The sequence below is a fragment of the Hippocampus bargibanti genome, linkage group LG07, assembly GCF_051943395.1.
Source record: "Hippocampus bargibanti isolate YZ-2025 linkage group LG07, ASM5194339v1, whole genome shotgun sequence".
Classification (NCBI taxonomy): Eukaryota; Metazoa; Chordata; class Actinopteri; order Syngnathiformes; family Syngnathidae; genus Hippocampus; species Hippocampus bargibanti.
The window spans coordinates 9,726,972-9,744,840 of NC_142740.1; the positions used below are offsets into that span (position 1 = coordinate 9,726,972).

Genomic DNA, 17,869 nt, shown 5'->3' on the forward strand with positions numbered 1-17,869 from the left:
GCAATTAGTGTGTTTTTTTTCATGTACGTGTTTTCGTGTGTTAAGTCTAAGAATGAGCTCCTTACATTTAACCAGTAGCACACCTTTGAATGAGTGTGTTGCTAGAGGTAGAGGCTTCCCAACTGTGTAACAGTTGTATAGTGCAATCCAGAGTGGTGTAGGTTGTACAGAGGAGAATGGGCAGGTTCAAGCTGAGGCCACTTATGTTAGTGGGGACAGAGTTCTTTCCCAGACCCAGTGCAGTGCATCTACGACGAGCGCACAGACAACTGATACACCAGCAACAGATCCCTTTCTCCAGTCTGTCACAGTTATGTAGTGCTATGCAGGGTGATGTAGTTTGTACAGAGGGGAATGGGCAGGTGCGAGCTGAGGCCACTTATGTTAGTGGGGACAGAGTTCCTTCCCAGACCCAGTACAGTGCATCTCCGACGAGCACACAGACCCTGACACACCGGCGACAGATCCCTCACTCCAGTCACCTGACGTAGTTGGTCAGATGAGTGACATAATTAGACAGCTTCCTTGTACATCCTTGCCCGATAACCTTGTCTATTTTGCCTGTTGGTCTTTCTGTTGTCTTCCGTGTGTATGTTGCCTCACTTCTGCATAATTTAAGGGGGGTGTATGTAACGGAGTTGTACACTTAGGTTATTAAATTATGAAGGAAGTGACGCAACGGCGCACAGTGTGGCACTATGTCCCGCCCATAGTTTCCAGAACAATCTCGAGGAGATTCAGGGTGAGTCGCAATTTTCTGTTGGTCTTGATTAACGCGCATTTTCATGACAATATCTTATTTTGTTTCCCCTTTTTTTACTGTCTAGTGTTATCTAATTAGTTCCCTTATTCATTCGAGTCCAGATTACTTTTTGTGTCATTATTTACTTCACGTTTTGTCGAGTGGAACTTAGCTTCATAGTGCTTTTCTATTGCGCAGTTAATCACAAGACGAAACCCATGCGACTTCACCCATCCCTTCTGCCATACTGTGTTGCAGGTAATAATTGTTTCATTTCGTTTTTATTGAACAATATTTAGTTTCTTGTGTCGTGTCTCATTTGCCCGTGAGTGTCCGTGGCTGGTTGAACTGTGCGCCAGCCATTACAAGCGCACCGCGTGTTCTGCCGAGTCTCCGCCCATGATGCGTTCAGGGACATCTTGTAAATAACAGTGAACTTGTGTTGTATTCTCTTTTTCTGTAAATAACCACTATACGATCACACGTTGTTAATTCTGTTTTGTTATCTACAATGTTTTGCATTTGAGAACAATCTCGAGGAGATTCAGGTTAATCACAAGACGAAACCCATGCGACTTCACCCATCCCTTCTGCCATACTGTGTTGCAGAAATAAAAGAAATAAAAAGACACATCCACGCGTCTCGTCTTCATAAATACAGCAGCATCGTGGAGATGAAGACAGTCACTGTTGTGACACCCGTCACATATATATATATATGTAACAGAGTTGTGCACTTAGATTATTAAATTATGAAGGAAGTGACGCAACGGCGCACAGTGTGGCACCATGTCCCGCCCATAGTTCCAGATCAATCTGGAGATTTATGGTGAGTCGCAATTTTCGGTTGGTCTCGATTAACGCGCATTTTCATGACAATATCTTAATTTTTTCCCCCTTTTATACTGTCTAGTGTTATCTAATTAGTTCCCTTATTCATTTTGAGTCCAGATTACTTTTTGTGTCATTATTTACTTCACGTTTTGTCGAGTGGAACTTTGAAGCACATGTGCTTCATAGTGCTTTTCTATTGCGCAGTTAATCACAAGTATAATATATATACAGTGAGACCTCAACTTACGAACGCCTTATAATACGAACTTTTCATCATACGAACGTCAAATTTCTGAATATTAAGACTCATAACAAGAACTATTTTCATCTTACGCACTTCGGTGGAAGTGTGTATACATAAATACATAATATTCTGCGGAAGAACACGAAAGCACACGACCTTCGGCTCTGGCGGAGTGATCGAAGAGTCGGCTACTCTCTGCCTCGTTCGGAACGTGACAGATGTAAACAAGAAGGACCATCTCGAGTCTTTATTCTACCAAATGCATCACAAACACGCTGCAGAGTTCAACAATGTTGCCGGGCTGCCACCGGTGGCAGTTGTAGAATTAAAAAAAAAAGGTCTGACGGTCGTGGTCGTAAGTACGGGTGGTCGTAACGCCGCTCGTAAATCGGATGTTTATATATATATATATATATATATATATATATACACACACACACACACACAGTAAAGTCTCGTTATATCGATATCAGTTATATCGATAGTACCGTTTATTACGATACTATTTCTATGCACGCAAGGAGAAAATTACATGCGATAGTCCCGGTTATATCGATATTTTTCAGACTCTGAGAATATCGATATAACGAGACTTTACTGTATATATATATATATATATATATATATATATATATATATATATATATATATATATGCTTGCATAAACTAAGAAAAATATTAGAAAAATATTAACACATACACACATACACATAGTGCACAAATGTAGAAATGTTCGCAGAGTAAGGGTGAAGGTGACTGCCCGTATGCCCAGCCACACAGGATTGTGGGAAATCTTATTATTTTAAGCAATTTTTCTCTGATGATTTGATTCTTTTCATGGGTAGTGATTACCTTCCACCTAATTTTGGACTCGTCTGCAAGCATCCTTGTAGCTTCCACAGAGAGGCTGTGGCATATCATCAAACAGATTACCTACAAAGTAATTTCACTCTATTTCAGCTCGTATTTTCATGTTTGGACAATAAAACATGGATAATATGGAACAACAGTTCGCAGCATTCAATCAGCCGTCTCTCTCCTTTCAATGTTGATCTGTATGGCTCTCACCAGTCTGCTGGCCACTCTGTTTTTCATTATCCTCTCAGGCAAGTCCATCGTGTTTGCAATGGTCAAAACCACCAGGCGGGAATGATGTTGTGTTGGCCAGTCAAAAAGGTTATACATCACGTTTTGCTTCCTGGTCCACAAAAGGTCCAACTACAAAGAGAAAGTACACATATTAAACTTCACTGCGGTGAATATTTACCCACATGTATACTGTAATTTCAACTCATATTAGAGATTTTGGAAAGTCAGCAAGGTCAGACTGGGATGGTTTGGACATGTCCAGAGGAGAGAGAGTAAATACAGTAATACCTCAGCTTACGAACGCTTTAGCTCACGAACTTTTCGCCGTATGAACATTACATTCGCAAGCATAGAGTCTTGGGTGACGAACTAGTTTTTGGCAGACGTACCAAACCACAAAGCGCCACAGTGGCTGGCGGACTAGTTTTCGGCGGATAAATCCCAAACCACTTTCTGGGAACCAGTCCGCATCATTTAACAAAATGCAGGGTTGAACCCGTGCGACAAAAGGAAAGGGTTATAGCCCGGAAATTACAGTAGTTATAGTTCTCTCATAAGGAATTCTGTCAAACGGAAATCCCCGCCCCCAGTCTTCGTTAAAGCCGCACGTTACAGATATACACAGCTGCAAATAAAAATAGATTAAAGACGCACATGATTGGTCAAGAACCCAGCAGGCGGGGGGGGTTTACAGGAACAAAGAACTGCCAATTAAAATGGACGACAGAGAGAGTGAGACAATGGAGAGAAAACAAAGTGAAATCTGGACTCATTTCAACTTAATTGATAGTTGCAGAGTCTTGACTGTAAGGTTAAAATATCCCATCAACCATCAAGTTTGTAAACCAAGGTATCACTGTATTTGAAAATTGGTGTTTGATATGGATAATCCACGATGAGCACGGGAGTCCAGGAACAGAACAGACTTTTATTTCAGACTTTAAAGGACAACCGACATCTCTGGTCAAGTTGTGTCCATAATTTGTCAAATGGCTTCATCTGACTTCTACTGAGCGTATTTTACAGAGATTCCACCGCATATAGCTATATTTTACGTTTTAAGACTCACGCTGAATATTCCAGAAATCTTGTTTTTGAGTTGGTGACGAGTCCGTACGTGACGTCACTGAAGGAATGCCCCTGACCGAAAAAAGGACACATTGTAGCAGTCCTTCCATCATGTCAATGCATTTTACTGTACTTGTTTGGTCTGAAAACCTCGTGTTGCACCAAAAAGAGCCAGAAGAGGGTGACCAAGCTCAATGTTTATCAGCCTGTGGAAACGGGCTGATTAATTCCTCACAGGAGCTTGGTCGCCATTTTCTGCCTCTTTTTTGGTGATACATTTCGCCCCAACGTTGCCACAAAATGGCACGGAATAAATTCTTTAATCGATTGCAGAACTATTTGAATCATATTCAGAACCGGATGTGTAAAAAGAAAGCATATTGTACAAGCATATTGTACAAATCTGAAGCCATTGTTTTGATTCTCCAGCAATGCAAGACGTCTTGGCGTGACGTCACGAACTGGTAGCAACTGGCAACTTTCTGAAAATGCTCAATTCACAGCTCAATTTTTTTGCAGATTTTGGACACTTTAAGTCATTTTTGTTGGTGTTTTGCATTTGAATAAAAATATCATACTGCGTGTTTTAGGTAGTTTAGATGATATAAAACGTTTTTCTGATGTCAGTTAAAAAACAAAAAAGTGATGTCGGTTGTCCTTTAAGTGATTCCTCACAATAACAGGTCCCACTGTCATTGCCCACATGATCACTGAACTCCCTCAGACAAATGACAGAGTCCTTTGGGGGAGTGCTCTCCAATGCGCTGCACTCCCCAAGGGAGTATATAATAGTATATAATATATAATAATGGCACAAACAGTAATCAGCAGATGGTGGAGGCAGGAACCATTCCTCGACCCAGAGGCAAACCACAGGACAAACAGGATTTATTATAATTTTCTAGGTCATGAACAGTCCTGACCGACTGTCGGTTTGAAACAGGGTGTCCAAGCAGTCAACCACAATCGAGTGAGCAGTAACCCACAGACTCGCCCCATGTCAATTGCATATATTCTACCGAAAGTATCCTATTAGTATCCAATTTCACACAAAAATAATACAAGTAGAAATCACATGGAGGGAGATATTGAGACATTTGTGGGAAATACTACATCACACCCCAAAAAGCATGAGTATTAAAAAATATCTTACTTCATCCACCAACAACACCGTAGTTTCAATTCTGGGGGCAGGGTTGCTGAATCGCTTCTCTAAGAGGGACACTGCATGGTCAGCTGTAGCTTTCTGGCCAGTTAGTTTCTGGGGAAACAAAACATGTCAAAACATAGCTTCATTCAAATTCAATTAGCCTGATCAAAATACACACAGAGACACAAAAAACAGACACACACATATTGTAGACAGACAGCTAGGTCCTTGTGTGTTTGACATGTATGGCCAATAATTAAGAATTTTATGCTGAATAGAGAATCAAAGAGCCATTTATCTAGTGGATCAGAGACGCCATACTCAAAATGTGCACACACAAGCTAGCTTTGAAAGTACAGTGATACATTGGCTTACAAACTTAATTGGTTGCCAGAAAGTGTGTGTGAGGTGAAATGTGTGTATTCTAAACATTAATTTCCCATAGGAAGCCATTAAAATGAGAATAATCCGTTCCCAGGTCCCTATAAAACATAATTTGCAACTAAATAAGCCTTAAAGGACAACCGACGTCTCCGGACAAGTTGTATCCATAATTTGTAAAGTGGCTTCAAATGACTTCTACTGAGCGTATTTTAATAAGATTCCACCGCATTTAGCTATATTTTACGTTTTAAGACTCGCACTGAATATTCAGGAAGTCTTGTTTTTGAGTTGGTAACGAGTCCGTACGTGATGTCACTAAAGGAACGCCCCTGACCGAAAAAAAACACATTGTAGCAGTCCTTCCATCATGTCAATGTATTTTGCTGTACTTGTTTGGTCTGAAAACCATGTTGTACCCAAAAGCCACCAGAAGAGGGTGTCCAAGCTCCATATAAGGAAGTGATTAGCCTGTGGAAAAGGAGGTGGCCCCAGGAGGTCGCCATTTTGTGCCGCTTTTTTTGGGTGAGACATTTCCCCCCAATGTTGCCTCAAAATGGCACAAAATACATTCTTTAATCGATTGAAAACATGTATGCTTTCCTCTTCAGAACTATTTGAATCATATTCATAACTGGAAGTGGAACAAGAAAGCATATTCTCCGAATCTGAAGCCATTGTTTTGATTCTCCAGCAATGCAAGACGTCTTGGCGTGATGTCATGAACTGGTGGCGGGACTTTCTGAAAATGCCTAATTCGCAGCTCAATTTATTTGCAGATTTTGGACACTGTCATTTTTATTGGTGTTTTGCATTTGAATAAAAATATACTGCATGTTTTGGGTATTTTAGATGTCATAAAACGTTTTTCTGATGTAAGTTAAAAAACAAAAAAGTAACGTCGGTTGTCCTTTAAAACTACATACAATATTGGATTGGATTGGATTTGCCTTCATTAGTCTCGCAGTGGAGAAATTTACATACCTTATTTTATATATAATAAATGTGCTATCGTATTGTAATTAAAGAAATAAACTGTACTATATAATAAAGTCATTTTATTTACCTTTGTGATGGTCGTTGATGGATTCATGGAATGGATAGTGTCTCAAGGAGCTCTGGGTTGTACGTCTTAGAAGTTGTGATATCTCAACAGAAACAGATGCAGGCAGACACACCAGAAACGTAATTAATAGCTGGTTCCCTTGCTTGTATGTTCTCTTCAAATTGTACAGATGGCTTGTTCGGGTTATTTGTGGAGCCTAATTGGTGGGATAGCTTAACCTACACTCTGCCTTTGAAAAAAGTTGAAACGAGTCCAAATTTCACTGTTTATCCATTTTCTCACGATTTCACGTTTGTTCTTTATTCACTTTTTTTTTTTTTTTCCAAGGTCTGTCGTCTCCCTTTCGTGTGTGTGTTTCTGTTTCTGTAACCCATCCCCCCGCTCACTGCTGCGTGTGTCCCCTCCCTCCTCTCCCACAGATCTTGACCAATCACGTGCGGCTTTAACCGAAGACTGGGGGCAGGGAATAGAGGGGAAAAAGCCGGCTGCCATTACAGAAGCTTCTAGAACCGGCTCACACATCACTCATTGTGGCGCTCCGTGTTTTTCCCGAAAAATTGTTCTTATTCCAAGATTATATTCTCTGGAATTTAACGTTCATAAGGCGAAAATGTCATTAGCTAAAGCGTTCGTAAGCCGAGGTGCCACTGTAAATAATAAGTGGTAGCATCCTTTCAGAAAAAAAAATAATTTGTTTGACTTGTGTCCAATGAAAATCTGCTTCAATTCCAAGCATCTTGTCTCACGTCTGAATACACATCCACACTCCATGCCAAAACTCCTCTCTCCTCATCCTCAGATCCAACACTCAGAACTCCAGCCACACTAACAGAACAAAATGTGGCTGTGAAAAATGTTACCCATTACAGATGCAAAAAAACACAAGTAACCTTGTGTCAAAGGACAACAATTAAATTGCGCCAACATTGCTCCCCATTGTTGGGGTAATTCGCTATACGAACATCTTTAAACATCGCTTTCTCATCTTTGTTTACGTTTTGGACTTTCTGATACGTCATATCCTGCCTTCCTTTACATGTCGCATACCATTGCGTCGCACACTGTGCGTCATATAAATACTCCCGCAGTCCATTCTCTCTCTCTCATTTCGGGTCAAGACAAGTCTGCTGCCATCCGCCCGCCTGGCGAACTGTAAGACCGAGGAATTTCCAGGGGGAGATTCTTCAGAAAGGGATGAACTCCCGGATTCTTGCGTGCGAGGGCTGGTGAAAAATTGATTTATTAATTTTGAACCGGACGATTATGTTATTTTTTTTGTTTAATTGCAGCTGCAATAGATTGTAGATTTTCCGTAACATTCATGCATTCATCAACACTAGCACGTTATCAGCATTGCTAGCCGTTGCTAGCGGGCAGCCCAGTCCTCCTCCTTCCTTCTCTGCCCTAAAGGGGTGGGGGAAAATTCACAGCCACATTCTAGGATCGGTAAATTGATTCGTTCGGCGAATGGGTAAATACAATGGAAAGAAAAGGGATAAGGCGGTTGCTTTAACATTCACAACGTATCTGCCGCCCAGTTCTCTTCTTTCACAGGACGTGAGACTGCCTTGTCATTACAAGAGGACTCGACAGGTGCGTGGGGGGCACCCAGATGACTATCTCGTCACATCGGAAAACCTGCCCTCACTATGCCTCGACGTCCTCATGAATGACATAACACTTTTTCCCCCATAGCTCTTTGATGAATTGAAACAAAAACTAAATTAAATAGGCAGGCAAATTAGACTGAGTGAATAAGCCAACAAACACGAATAAACAGAGGCTGAACTTGAGTGAATTTGAAGGCAAAAGTAAAGTATTTTGTTAGTTTGGATAAAGTGTTTTCACGAAGAGAATTGAACACCTTGAAGTCTGGATTCCAATGTTTTTGTTTGCGATCGGGACAAATAATTTTGAAATCCTGATTTGGGCGAATGCAAAATGAAATGGAAATTGTATAAAATGACAGAGTCAAAGAGTGAATTTATGAAATTATAGGATTAGTTTTGTTAGATTGAGCTAAACATTCAGAATGCTGTTAAAATATTTCTCATCCAACCATCTAGCCAGCGACGAATTGTGATATTTAGGCTTGATCGAACGAAGGATATTCCACGTTTGTGATGCGATGGCGGAAATCCAACGTTTATTAAGACAGCCGCGAATGCTAAATTATCTTCTGGCTGCCTTTGCGTACGGTGATGACATTTGTCAGTTCAAAAGTAGTTTATAGTTACGACTAAAAAGGCAGGGTAACCTGTTGAGATTAATTTGATTATGAATTATCATTATTATTATGAATTGAATGCAGTGCACATTAAAGTAATTGACTGCAGTGCACATTAAAGGAATTTCTTGCCATTCGGGTTGGTAAGAATGAAATTGGCAGATAAGTTGAGTGGGCACCGATGTAAGTCAGAGATTCAGGCAGAATCAGATATTATATTGTATTGGGCTTCCACGCTAACCAGCTTCTTTCAGAATTGGGAGGAGATTCTTCAGAAGGGGAGAACTTCTGGGGAATCCATGCCAGGGTGAGCGGAGAGGAGGCTGGGTTGCGCGGATGGATGTCCTATGCAGAAGCGAAACCGACTGTCAACTGGTGCCCTCCAACTGAATGACAAAAGGCGAGTATGATGACCATTTATGCAGATTGCCATGATTTTTGCTGACCATGTCAACTCGTGCTAAAGAATTGTAGAAGGCTGTCCTCCACCCATACAATTTGGCGACTGCTGCGTGTGTCCCCTCCCTCCTCTCCCACAGATCTTGACCAATCACGTGCGGCTTTAACCGAAGACTGGGGGCAGGGAATAGAGGGGAAAAAGCCGGCTGCCATTACAGAAGCTTCTAGAACCGGCTCACACATCACTCATTGTGGCGCTCCGTGTTTTTCCCGAAAAATTGTTCTTATTCCAAGATTATATTCTCTGGAATTTAACGTTCATAAGGCGAAAATGTCATTAGCTAAAGCGTTCGTAAGCCGAGGTGCCACTGTAAATAATAAGTGGTAGCATCCTTTCAGAAAAAAAAATAATTTGTTTGACTTGTGTCCAATGAAAATCTGCTTCAATTCCAAGCATCTTGTCTCACGTCTGAATACACATCCACACTCCATGCCAAAACTCCTCTCTCCTCATCCTCAGATCCAACACTCAGAACTCCAGCCACACTAACAGAACAAAATGTGGCTGTGAAAAATGTTACCCATTACAGATGCAAAAAAACACAAGTAACCTTGTGTCAAAGGACAACAATTAAATTGCGCCAACATTGCTCCCCATTGTTGGGGTAATTCGCTATACGAACATCTTTAAACATCGCTTTCTCATCTTTGTTTACGTTTTGGACTTTCTGATACGTCATATCCTGCCTTCCTTTACATGTCGCATACCATTGCGTCGCACACTGTGCGTCATATAAATACTCCCGCAGTCCATTCTCTCTCTCTCATTTCGGGTCAAGACAAGTCTGCTGCCATCCGCCCGCCTGGCGAACTGTAAGACCGAGGAATTTCCAGGGGGAGATTCTTCAGAAAGGGATGAACTCCCGGATTCTTGCGTGCGAGGGCTGGTGAAAAATTGATTTATTAATTTTGAACCGGACGATTATGTGTTATTTTTTTTGTTTAATTGCAGCTGCAATAGATTGTAGATTTTCCGTAACATTCATGCATTCATCAACACTAGCACGTTATCAGCATTGCTAGCCGTTGCTAGCGGGCAGCCCAGTCCTCCTCCTTCCTTCTCTGCCCTAAAGGGGTGGGGGAAAATTCACAGCCACATTCTAGGATCGGTAAATTGATTCGTTCGGCGAATGGGTAAATACAATGGAAAGAAAAGGGATAAGGCGGTTGCTTTAACATTCACAACGTATCTGCCGCCCAGTTCTCTTCTTTCACAGGACGTGAGACTGCCTTGTCATTACAAGAGGACTCGACAGGTGCGTGGGGGGCACCCAGATGACTATCACATCGGAAAACCTGCCCTCACTATGCCTCGACGTCCTCATGAATGACATAACACTTTTTCCCCCATAGCTCTTTGATGAATACTGTCCACTTGAAACAAAAACTAAATTAAATAGGCAGGCAAATTAGACTGAGTGAATAAGCCAACAAACACGAATAAACAGAGGCTGAACTTGAGTGAATTTGAAGGCAAAAGTAAAGTAGTTTGTTAGTTTGGATAAAGTGTTTTCACGAAGAGAATTGAACACCTTGAAGTCTGGATTCCAATGTTTTTGTTTGCGATCGGGACAAATAATTTTGAAATCCTGATTTGGGCGAATGCAAAATGAAATGGAAATTGTATAAAATGACAGAGTCAAAGAGTGAATTTATGAAATTATAGGATTAGTTTTGTTAGATTGAGCTAAACATTCAGAATGCTGTTAAAATATTTCTCATCCAACCATCTAGCCAGCGACGAATTGTGATATTTAGGCTTGATCGAACGAAGGATATTCCACGTTTGTGATGCGATGGCGGAAATCCAACGTTTACTAAGACAGCCGCGAATGCTAAATTATCTTCTGGCTGCCTTTGCGTACGGTGATGACATTTGTCAGTTCAAAAGTAGTTTATAGTTACGACTAAAAAGGCAGGGTAACCTGTTGAGATTAATTTGATTATGAATTATCATTATTATTATGAATTGAATGCAGTGCACATTAAAGTAATTGACTGCAGTGCACATTAAAGGAATTTCTTGCCATTCGGGTTGGTAAGAATGAAATTGGCAGATAAGTTGAGTGGGCACCGATGTAAGTCAGAGATTCAGGCAGAATCAGATATTATATTGTATTGGGCTTCCACGCTAACCAGCTTCTTTCAGAATTGGGAGGAGATTCTTCAGAAGGGGAGAACTTCTGGGGAATCCATGCCAGGGTGAGCGGAGAGGAGGCTGGGTTGCGCGGATGGATGTCCTATGCAGAAGCGAAACCGACTGTCAACTGGTGCCCTCCAACTGAATGACAAAAGGCGAGTATGATGACCATTTATGCAGATTGCCATGATTTTTGCTGACCATGTCAACTCGTGCTAAAGAATTGTAGAAGGCTGTCCTCCACCCATACAATTTGGCGACATGCAAATGTCTACCCCACAAAAAATTGCTGATATGATTTGCTTGGGTGCCAGCAGAGGAGTAACAGCAGGTGAAGCTGTGCTCAACATACAAAATTTTCATGGTACACGCCACATGAATTGGTTCCCATGCAGGTGTTTAGAGACATGCCGAAATTTGGCCTCCAAAATTTTAGAACAGTGATTGACAAATGGTTTTATACAAATTGATAATCTGTGCAATGTCAGAGATGGATCGTGTTTTCCACGCAAACACGTTCCCAGTTGGCAAATTGAGACTTTTCAAGTCTCAACAGGGGGGAGTGACGAGAGCTCAGATCCCCATTGCCAAAATTTTCACTTTTGGTAATGAGTGATGTTGGCTGCCACGTCATTCCCCAAGAAAGTTGTGCCCTTAAATGTTGCCCTTAACCCTTACATTGGTTAATAAGCAAGCAACTGTTCTTGTGAAGGTTCTTTGAAATAAAGAGGCTCATAATTCATCATAAAAGGTTAAAAGGGCAAAGGGTATTGTATTCAAGTCTGATCTCAAATGCAGACTCACAAACCACTAACATGTACTAACCAACTAACATCTAACAATGATTTACTGCCATTTCTGTGAGAGAATGCATTGCAGAGCCTAATCGATGAGACAGACTTTGATAGGGAAAGAAACGCCAAGAAAGTGATGTGTAGAATGAAACCATCCTATTAATATGTGTACTGGCACAAGTCTTCTTTTGTTCTCCACAGGACGAAGCTGCGCTTTGAAGAGAATGACGTGGACCACACCAACGTGGGATGGACCGGTTGCGGGGCTGCTAGCCGTCTTAGCAGCCACAAGCTTCATCTGGATTCCGAGGACATCGTTCGTCAAGAAGATTCCCGATGTACGTCACCGGAGCCGACAGATCACGCACTCTTTCCCAGTCACCAGGTCATCCGTATCACACCCTTGGCTCGCGACAAATGCTACCAGCAATTTCGTTCCTCCTCATCCTGGTGATCACCATCCAGGATGCCATGAAGATTTGACTGTTGTAGTGATTACATGATTTAATTTGAGATTGTTTCTATTGTGATTGTTTTATTTTGTGATTTTATTTCTTCTTTCTGTTCACCTCCACCGATGTTAGATATGTTCGACAGGGGGGACATGTTGGGGTAATTCGCTATAGGAACATCTTTAAACATCGCTTTCTAATCTTTGTTTACGTTTTGGACTTCCTGATACGTCATATCCTGCCTTCCTTTACATGATGTCGCATACCATTACGTCACATCCTATTGCATCACACACTGCGCGTCATATAAATACTCCCGCAGTCCTCTCTCGCTCTCTCTCTCTCTTCATGCTTCCTCCTTCGCCGACACCGCGATGTCTCCGCTGTCTTCAAGATTAAACTAACTTTCTGTCCAACACCTGGCTTCCTGCTGATTTAACCATCCTCTGCCATCAACGCCCATAGAGAAGCAATGAACCAGGGACGAACGATCAAAATAAACCCATTACCCATCAAAATCAGTGCTGGTACATGCGTGCTACAGAGAAGGTGCGACAATCAAGAACTGATCCTTCTTTGACAAATGGTCAAAATGCCCAAAACAGCCCACAAAGGTTCCAGGACAACAAACACTTCATGACAAAACCAAAGACAATAGAGAAATGTCATTCAACAGCTCTCACAGGCAGATGCCAACTATGGTACAATCTTCATGAATGAACTGTTTAATTTGTATTGGTTATTGAAAAATAAATAACATCCAGTGACTAAATTGCACAACCCTGTTTTAATAATAATAATAATAATCATCATCATCATGGGCGGCCCGGTAGCCGAGTGGTTAGCACAACGGCTTCACAGTGCAGAGGTCACCAGTTCGCGTCCCGGTCCGGCCTCCCTGTGTGGAGTTTGCATGTTCTCCCCGGCCCTGCGTGGGTTTTCTCCGGGTCCTCCGGTTTCCTCCCACACTCCAAAAACATGCATGGCAGGCAGATTGAACACTCCAAATTGTCCCTCGGTGTGAGTGTGAGAGTGACTGTTGTATGTCTTTGTGTGCCCTGCGATTGGCTGGTAACCAATTCAGGGTGTCCCCCGCCTCAAAACATATTCCGATTTAAAGAATGTATGCTACAAGACAAAAAGACAGTTTATTTACCTCAAGGATCTGAACATATGCCTGATGTGGGTCCGTCATCTTCATACCGTTGATCTCGATGAAGTGGAATGACGGGATCTCGTTCATGTTTGCCGCAGTTTGCAGACAGCGAATTACCTCATGCACCGTTGCAGTTTTCCCCGTCCCTGGCACACCTGAGATGTACATACACCTAAAACACACCAGGAACATTGTCACAGGAGTCAGTCTAGTTATGACTATGCAGGCTCATGGCATTGACTATACAGGATGAAGACAACATATCTCGACACCCGCGACTATAAATAGCATGATTTGTCTATAAGATTGTCCACCTCGACATAACACCGTATCACTATTAACATAGGAGAATAAAATAAAAACAAACATGGACCAACTTACAACAATGAATAACTTTAACTGTAACTATAATATTAAGTGTATCTCAAAGCACAACCGCATATAGCGATATTTTACGTTATAAATTCGCGCTGAATATTCATGAAGTCTTGTTTTCGAGTTGATGCAGATGCCAGAAGTGACGTCGCGGAGGGAACGGCCCCTGACCGAGAAAGCAATACACAATGCATTTTGGGTACTTTTTTTCATCTGAAAACACTGTGTTGTTACTCATTAAGCATCCACTGCAGCCTGGTCCTGTTTGAAATGGGGGGTACCTCATCTGTTGTCATGTCTTTGGTTTTTTCCCTACCCATATGGGGTTTGGAGTTCTTCCTTGCCCGGTGGACCTGATATTTGTCAACTATTAGCTTTTGAAGCTAATAGTTGACGAACAGCGATCCAAATAAACTTAACTTGCTCGCAAGTAAATGCTGTCTTTGCTTGTCCTGGTTTTAATAAGCAAGCAACTGTTCTAGTGAAGGTTCCTTGAAATAAAAAGGCTCATAATTCATTTACCACAGCTCCAATTAAAAGCTCGATAATTGAGTGTAATCTCACCCTCCTGTGCCATCAATGATTTTGGTCTGCACAAAACTGTAAATATCTTGAAACTCTTGCTCCCTGCAGGGGAGAGACTCAGGCACCGAAGACACGTGTAACCTAAACAAGGGAAATACAGTCAAACCTTGGTATTCGGACATCTTTGTTATTGACCAAATCGGATTTTGACCAGAAAATTAGAGATTTTTATCCCTCAGATTCTGACCGAAAATCGTTTTACACCAAATTGAGCAATCTCCAAAATACCGTGTTATTCCTCTCAGCTTCCTCACACGAGGAAGTTACGCTTACTTGTGTAACGTTCATTGTGCGCAGGCGTGTTTGTTGTGATTTATGCAAATCCCAATGTTTTCTTGTTATTTCTGCATAGTGCATGAGCCCCTAATCAGGGGACAATAGAATAGTTTCGGATTTCGAACAAATCACTTTGCTTACAGTCTTCTGGAACGGATGATGGTCGAAAACAGAGGTATGACTGGAATAAAAAAGGTTTTGTTACAGTCAGTTGTTAGTTCATTACTCCAAGTACATTTTTTGCAGTCTCGCATTTCCTGGATCAAGATTACAGTGGCATCATAAAAAGGTTAAAAGGGCAAAGGGTAGTGCATTCAAGTCCCATCTCAAAACCCACCTATTAAAAACTGCATTTTCTGTGTAGCTCACTCTTGTTTCTATTTAAAATTGTATTTTATTTATTGTATTCTATTTGTGATTGTATTTTATTTATTATAGAACCTATGCTTGTCTGTGACTGTAAGGTGTCCTTGAAAGCTTTGAAAGGTGCTTAAAATGTAATGTATTAATAATAATAACAATAATAATAATAATAATAATAATATGCAAATGTCCCCCATTGTGGGACAAATAACGGTTTTCTGATTCTGATTATTATTAGTCAAATACTATTTATTATTAGTCAAATACTTGAACAGGTGATATTTTATAATAATAATAATAATAATAATAAGGATAGGAATAAGAATAAGAATAAAAATAAGAAAAAGAAGAAGAAAGAAGAAGCAGAAGAAGAAATTTCATGTATAAGCGCCTCGCAAACCTCTCAAGGAAAGCGCTACTCAAAGGCACTTTACAAAAGTTACAAACAAAATAAAATGTACACTTAAAGATAAGCATATATAATTGACATAAAAAACATCAAAATGAGCAAAAGGAAGCATGGGTAAAAGAGACTAAAATGTTTTAAAAGCATTGCGGAACAGGTAAGTTTTAAGTGTGGATTTGAAGGATTGGAGGTTGGTACAGTTGCGGATGTGTTGTGCTAGAGTGTTCCAGAGGGTGAGGGTGGCTATAGAGAAGGCTCGGTCTCCCCAGGTTCTGCGTCTGGCTACAGGTTGTTTAAAACCGTTATGAAAATCATACTGCATGGAAATAGCATCTCTTCCGAGGAAACAACCATGGACAATTGATAATGGCATGAAGGAATGACCCGAAACAAACTTGACAATTAAGAAGGCACAGCTCCTTTGAAAAATTAATTATTTATTTCACGGTAAGATCAGTGCATTGTCCTCAAATGGTGAGTATAGTTTTGCTTTTTTTAAATGTTGCTTTGCCGATGACCATTTTGTGTTTGGGAGCCTTTTACTGAGCATCTTCATTGTTCTGTAGCCACAAGGGGACATAAGATAGTGTCTTCTTGTGCCGGGCCCAACACACAATACACAATACAGAGGGTTGTGTCAAGAAGGGCATCCGACGTAAAAGCCTGGCCAAAACAAGCATGCGAATCAAACCTCTGAAGACGGAGGACACTGATTCGCTGTGGCGACCCCTTGTTGGGGAAAGCCAAAAGGAAAAGAAGGAGATGGTTTGTCAGGCTTTTTACGATGTGTCATAGATTGCCTTGGATTGGATTTGGATTGGATTTGTCTTTATTAGTCTCGCAGTGGAGAAATTTACATTTCACAGCAGCAAAGTGATGAAAGGAATGAAAGTAGAAAAACAAAATACATGAGCTGCTGGAAAGGCAGCCACTCTCACTGCGCTTTGTAGGGATGTAATTGGGATTTTGTCAATCTTTGCAAAATCTGGTGTATTTTGTCTTTTCAATTCAACATCATAACTATTGCACAACCAGACCTACAGAGCAACAGGACAATGAGTGTAAAAGTCATTCATAAAAAAACAACAGAATCAGAAAGAAAGAGATTGGAGGAATCAGAAATTAGGTTTTTTTACCTTGTTCTGGCCACTTCTAATATGTTGACAGGGTGACGGGCTGGGACCAACCTGCTGGGGATTGTTGGGGTGCCAAGGCGAGGAGTATGTGATGTATTGGCCGCTCCCTGTGTAAATGAGCAGATGTCAATCAGTGGAGAGGAGCAAATGAGTCTGAACATGTGTGTTTCCAACTAAATAAGAACAGTGATACCTCGGTTTACGAACCCCTTGGCTTACGAACTTTTCGGTTTCCGAATGTTACATTTATGGAAATTTTACCTTGGCATACGAACTTTATCTTGGCATACGAACTTTTTTCGTACACGGAGCTGTCTCAATGAGTGATGTGTCGTTTGCGAACGAGACCATTCTTCTAACAACAAAATGGCAACCGGCTGTTTTTGACCTCTATTCCCCGCCCTCAGTCTTCGGTTAAAGCCACGGGATTGGTCAAGAACACAGTAGTGAGGGGGGGTTTAAACATTAACCCTTTACTGCCTGAATTATGTTCTAATTAGAAAAAAAAATTCTGTTCAGTTTTTATGGTCACTGATGGATATAATAACATACTAGTAGCTTCCTTTTTTATTATTTTTCAATAATGTAGAAAATTTGAGGCTAAGAAAATTTGTCCCTAATTTGGCCCAATCATCATGAAAGGCCTATGTTGAGAGGGTGCCTTTTTTGGAACATATGTCAAGTGCAACTTCAAAGACTAGACTTTTACCCATATGACATATTTTTATTAACATAATAAAATACAGAAAATATTTACATAAAATACATACATAATTGACATAAAATGTTTACATAAAAATACATAATTCCTTTACAGATAAAGAAAACTAGCTAATAACCATGGAATAATGCAAAGCAGTTCTTGTGATGATTCAAACAAAGATTTACATTGCATTTTTTTGCTGTAAATATTAGTTTTCACCGAG

At 40.8% G+C, this 17,869-nt stretch overlaps 1 protein-coding gene across 6 annotated transcripts in view; it reads right to left on the reverse strand.

Moving 5' to 3' along the window:
• The window catches only part of orc1 (origin recognition complex, subunit 1), a 55,863-nt gene that overhangs the window by 4,970 nt on the left and 33,024 nt on the right, over nucleotides 1-17,869 (reverse strand). For all 6 annotated transcript variants that reach the window (XM_089001756.1, XM_089001758.1, XM_089001753.1 and 3 more), the window contains exons 9-13: nucleotides 16,944-17,050; nucleotides 14,742-14,843; nucleotides 13,803-13,974; nucleotides 5,131-5,238; nucleotides 2,889-3,038 (exon numbers count right to left, since the gene is read on the reverse strand). In XM_089001756.1, the coding sequence (XP_088857882.1) occupies nucleotides 2,889-3,038; nucleotides 5,131-5,238; nucleotides 13,803-13,974; nucleotides 14,742-14,843; nucleotides 16,944-17,050 (639 nt within the window). The remainder of the gene's footprint in view (nucleotides 1-2,888; nucleotides 3,039-5,130; nucleotides 5,239-13,802; nucleotides 13,975-14,741; nucleotides 14,844-16,943; nucleotides 17,051-17,869) is intronic.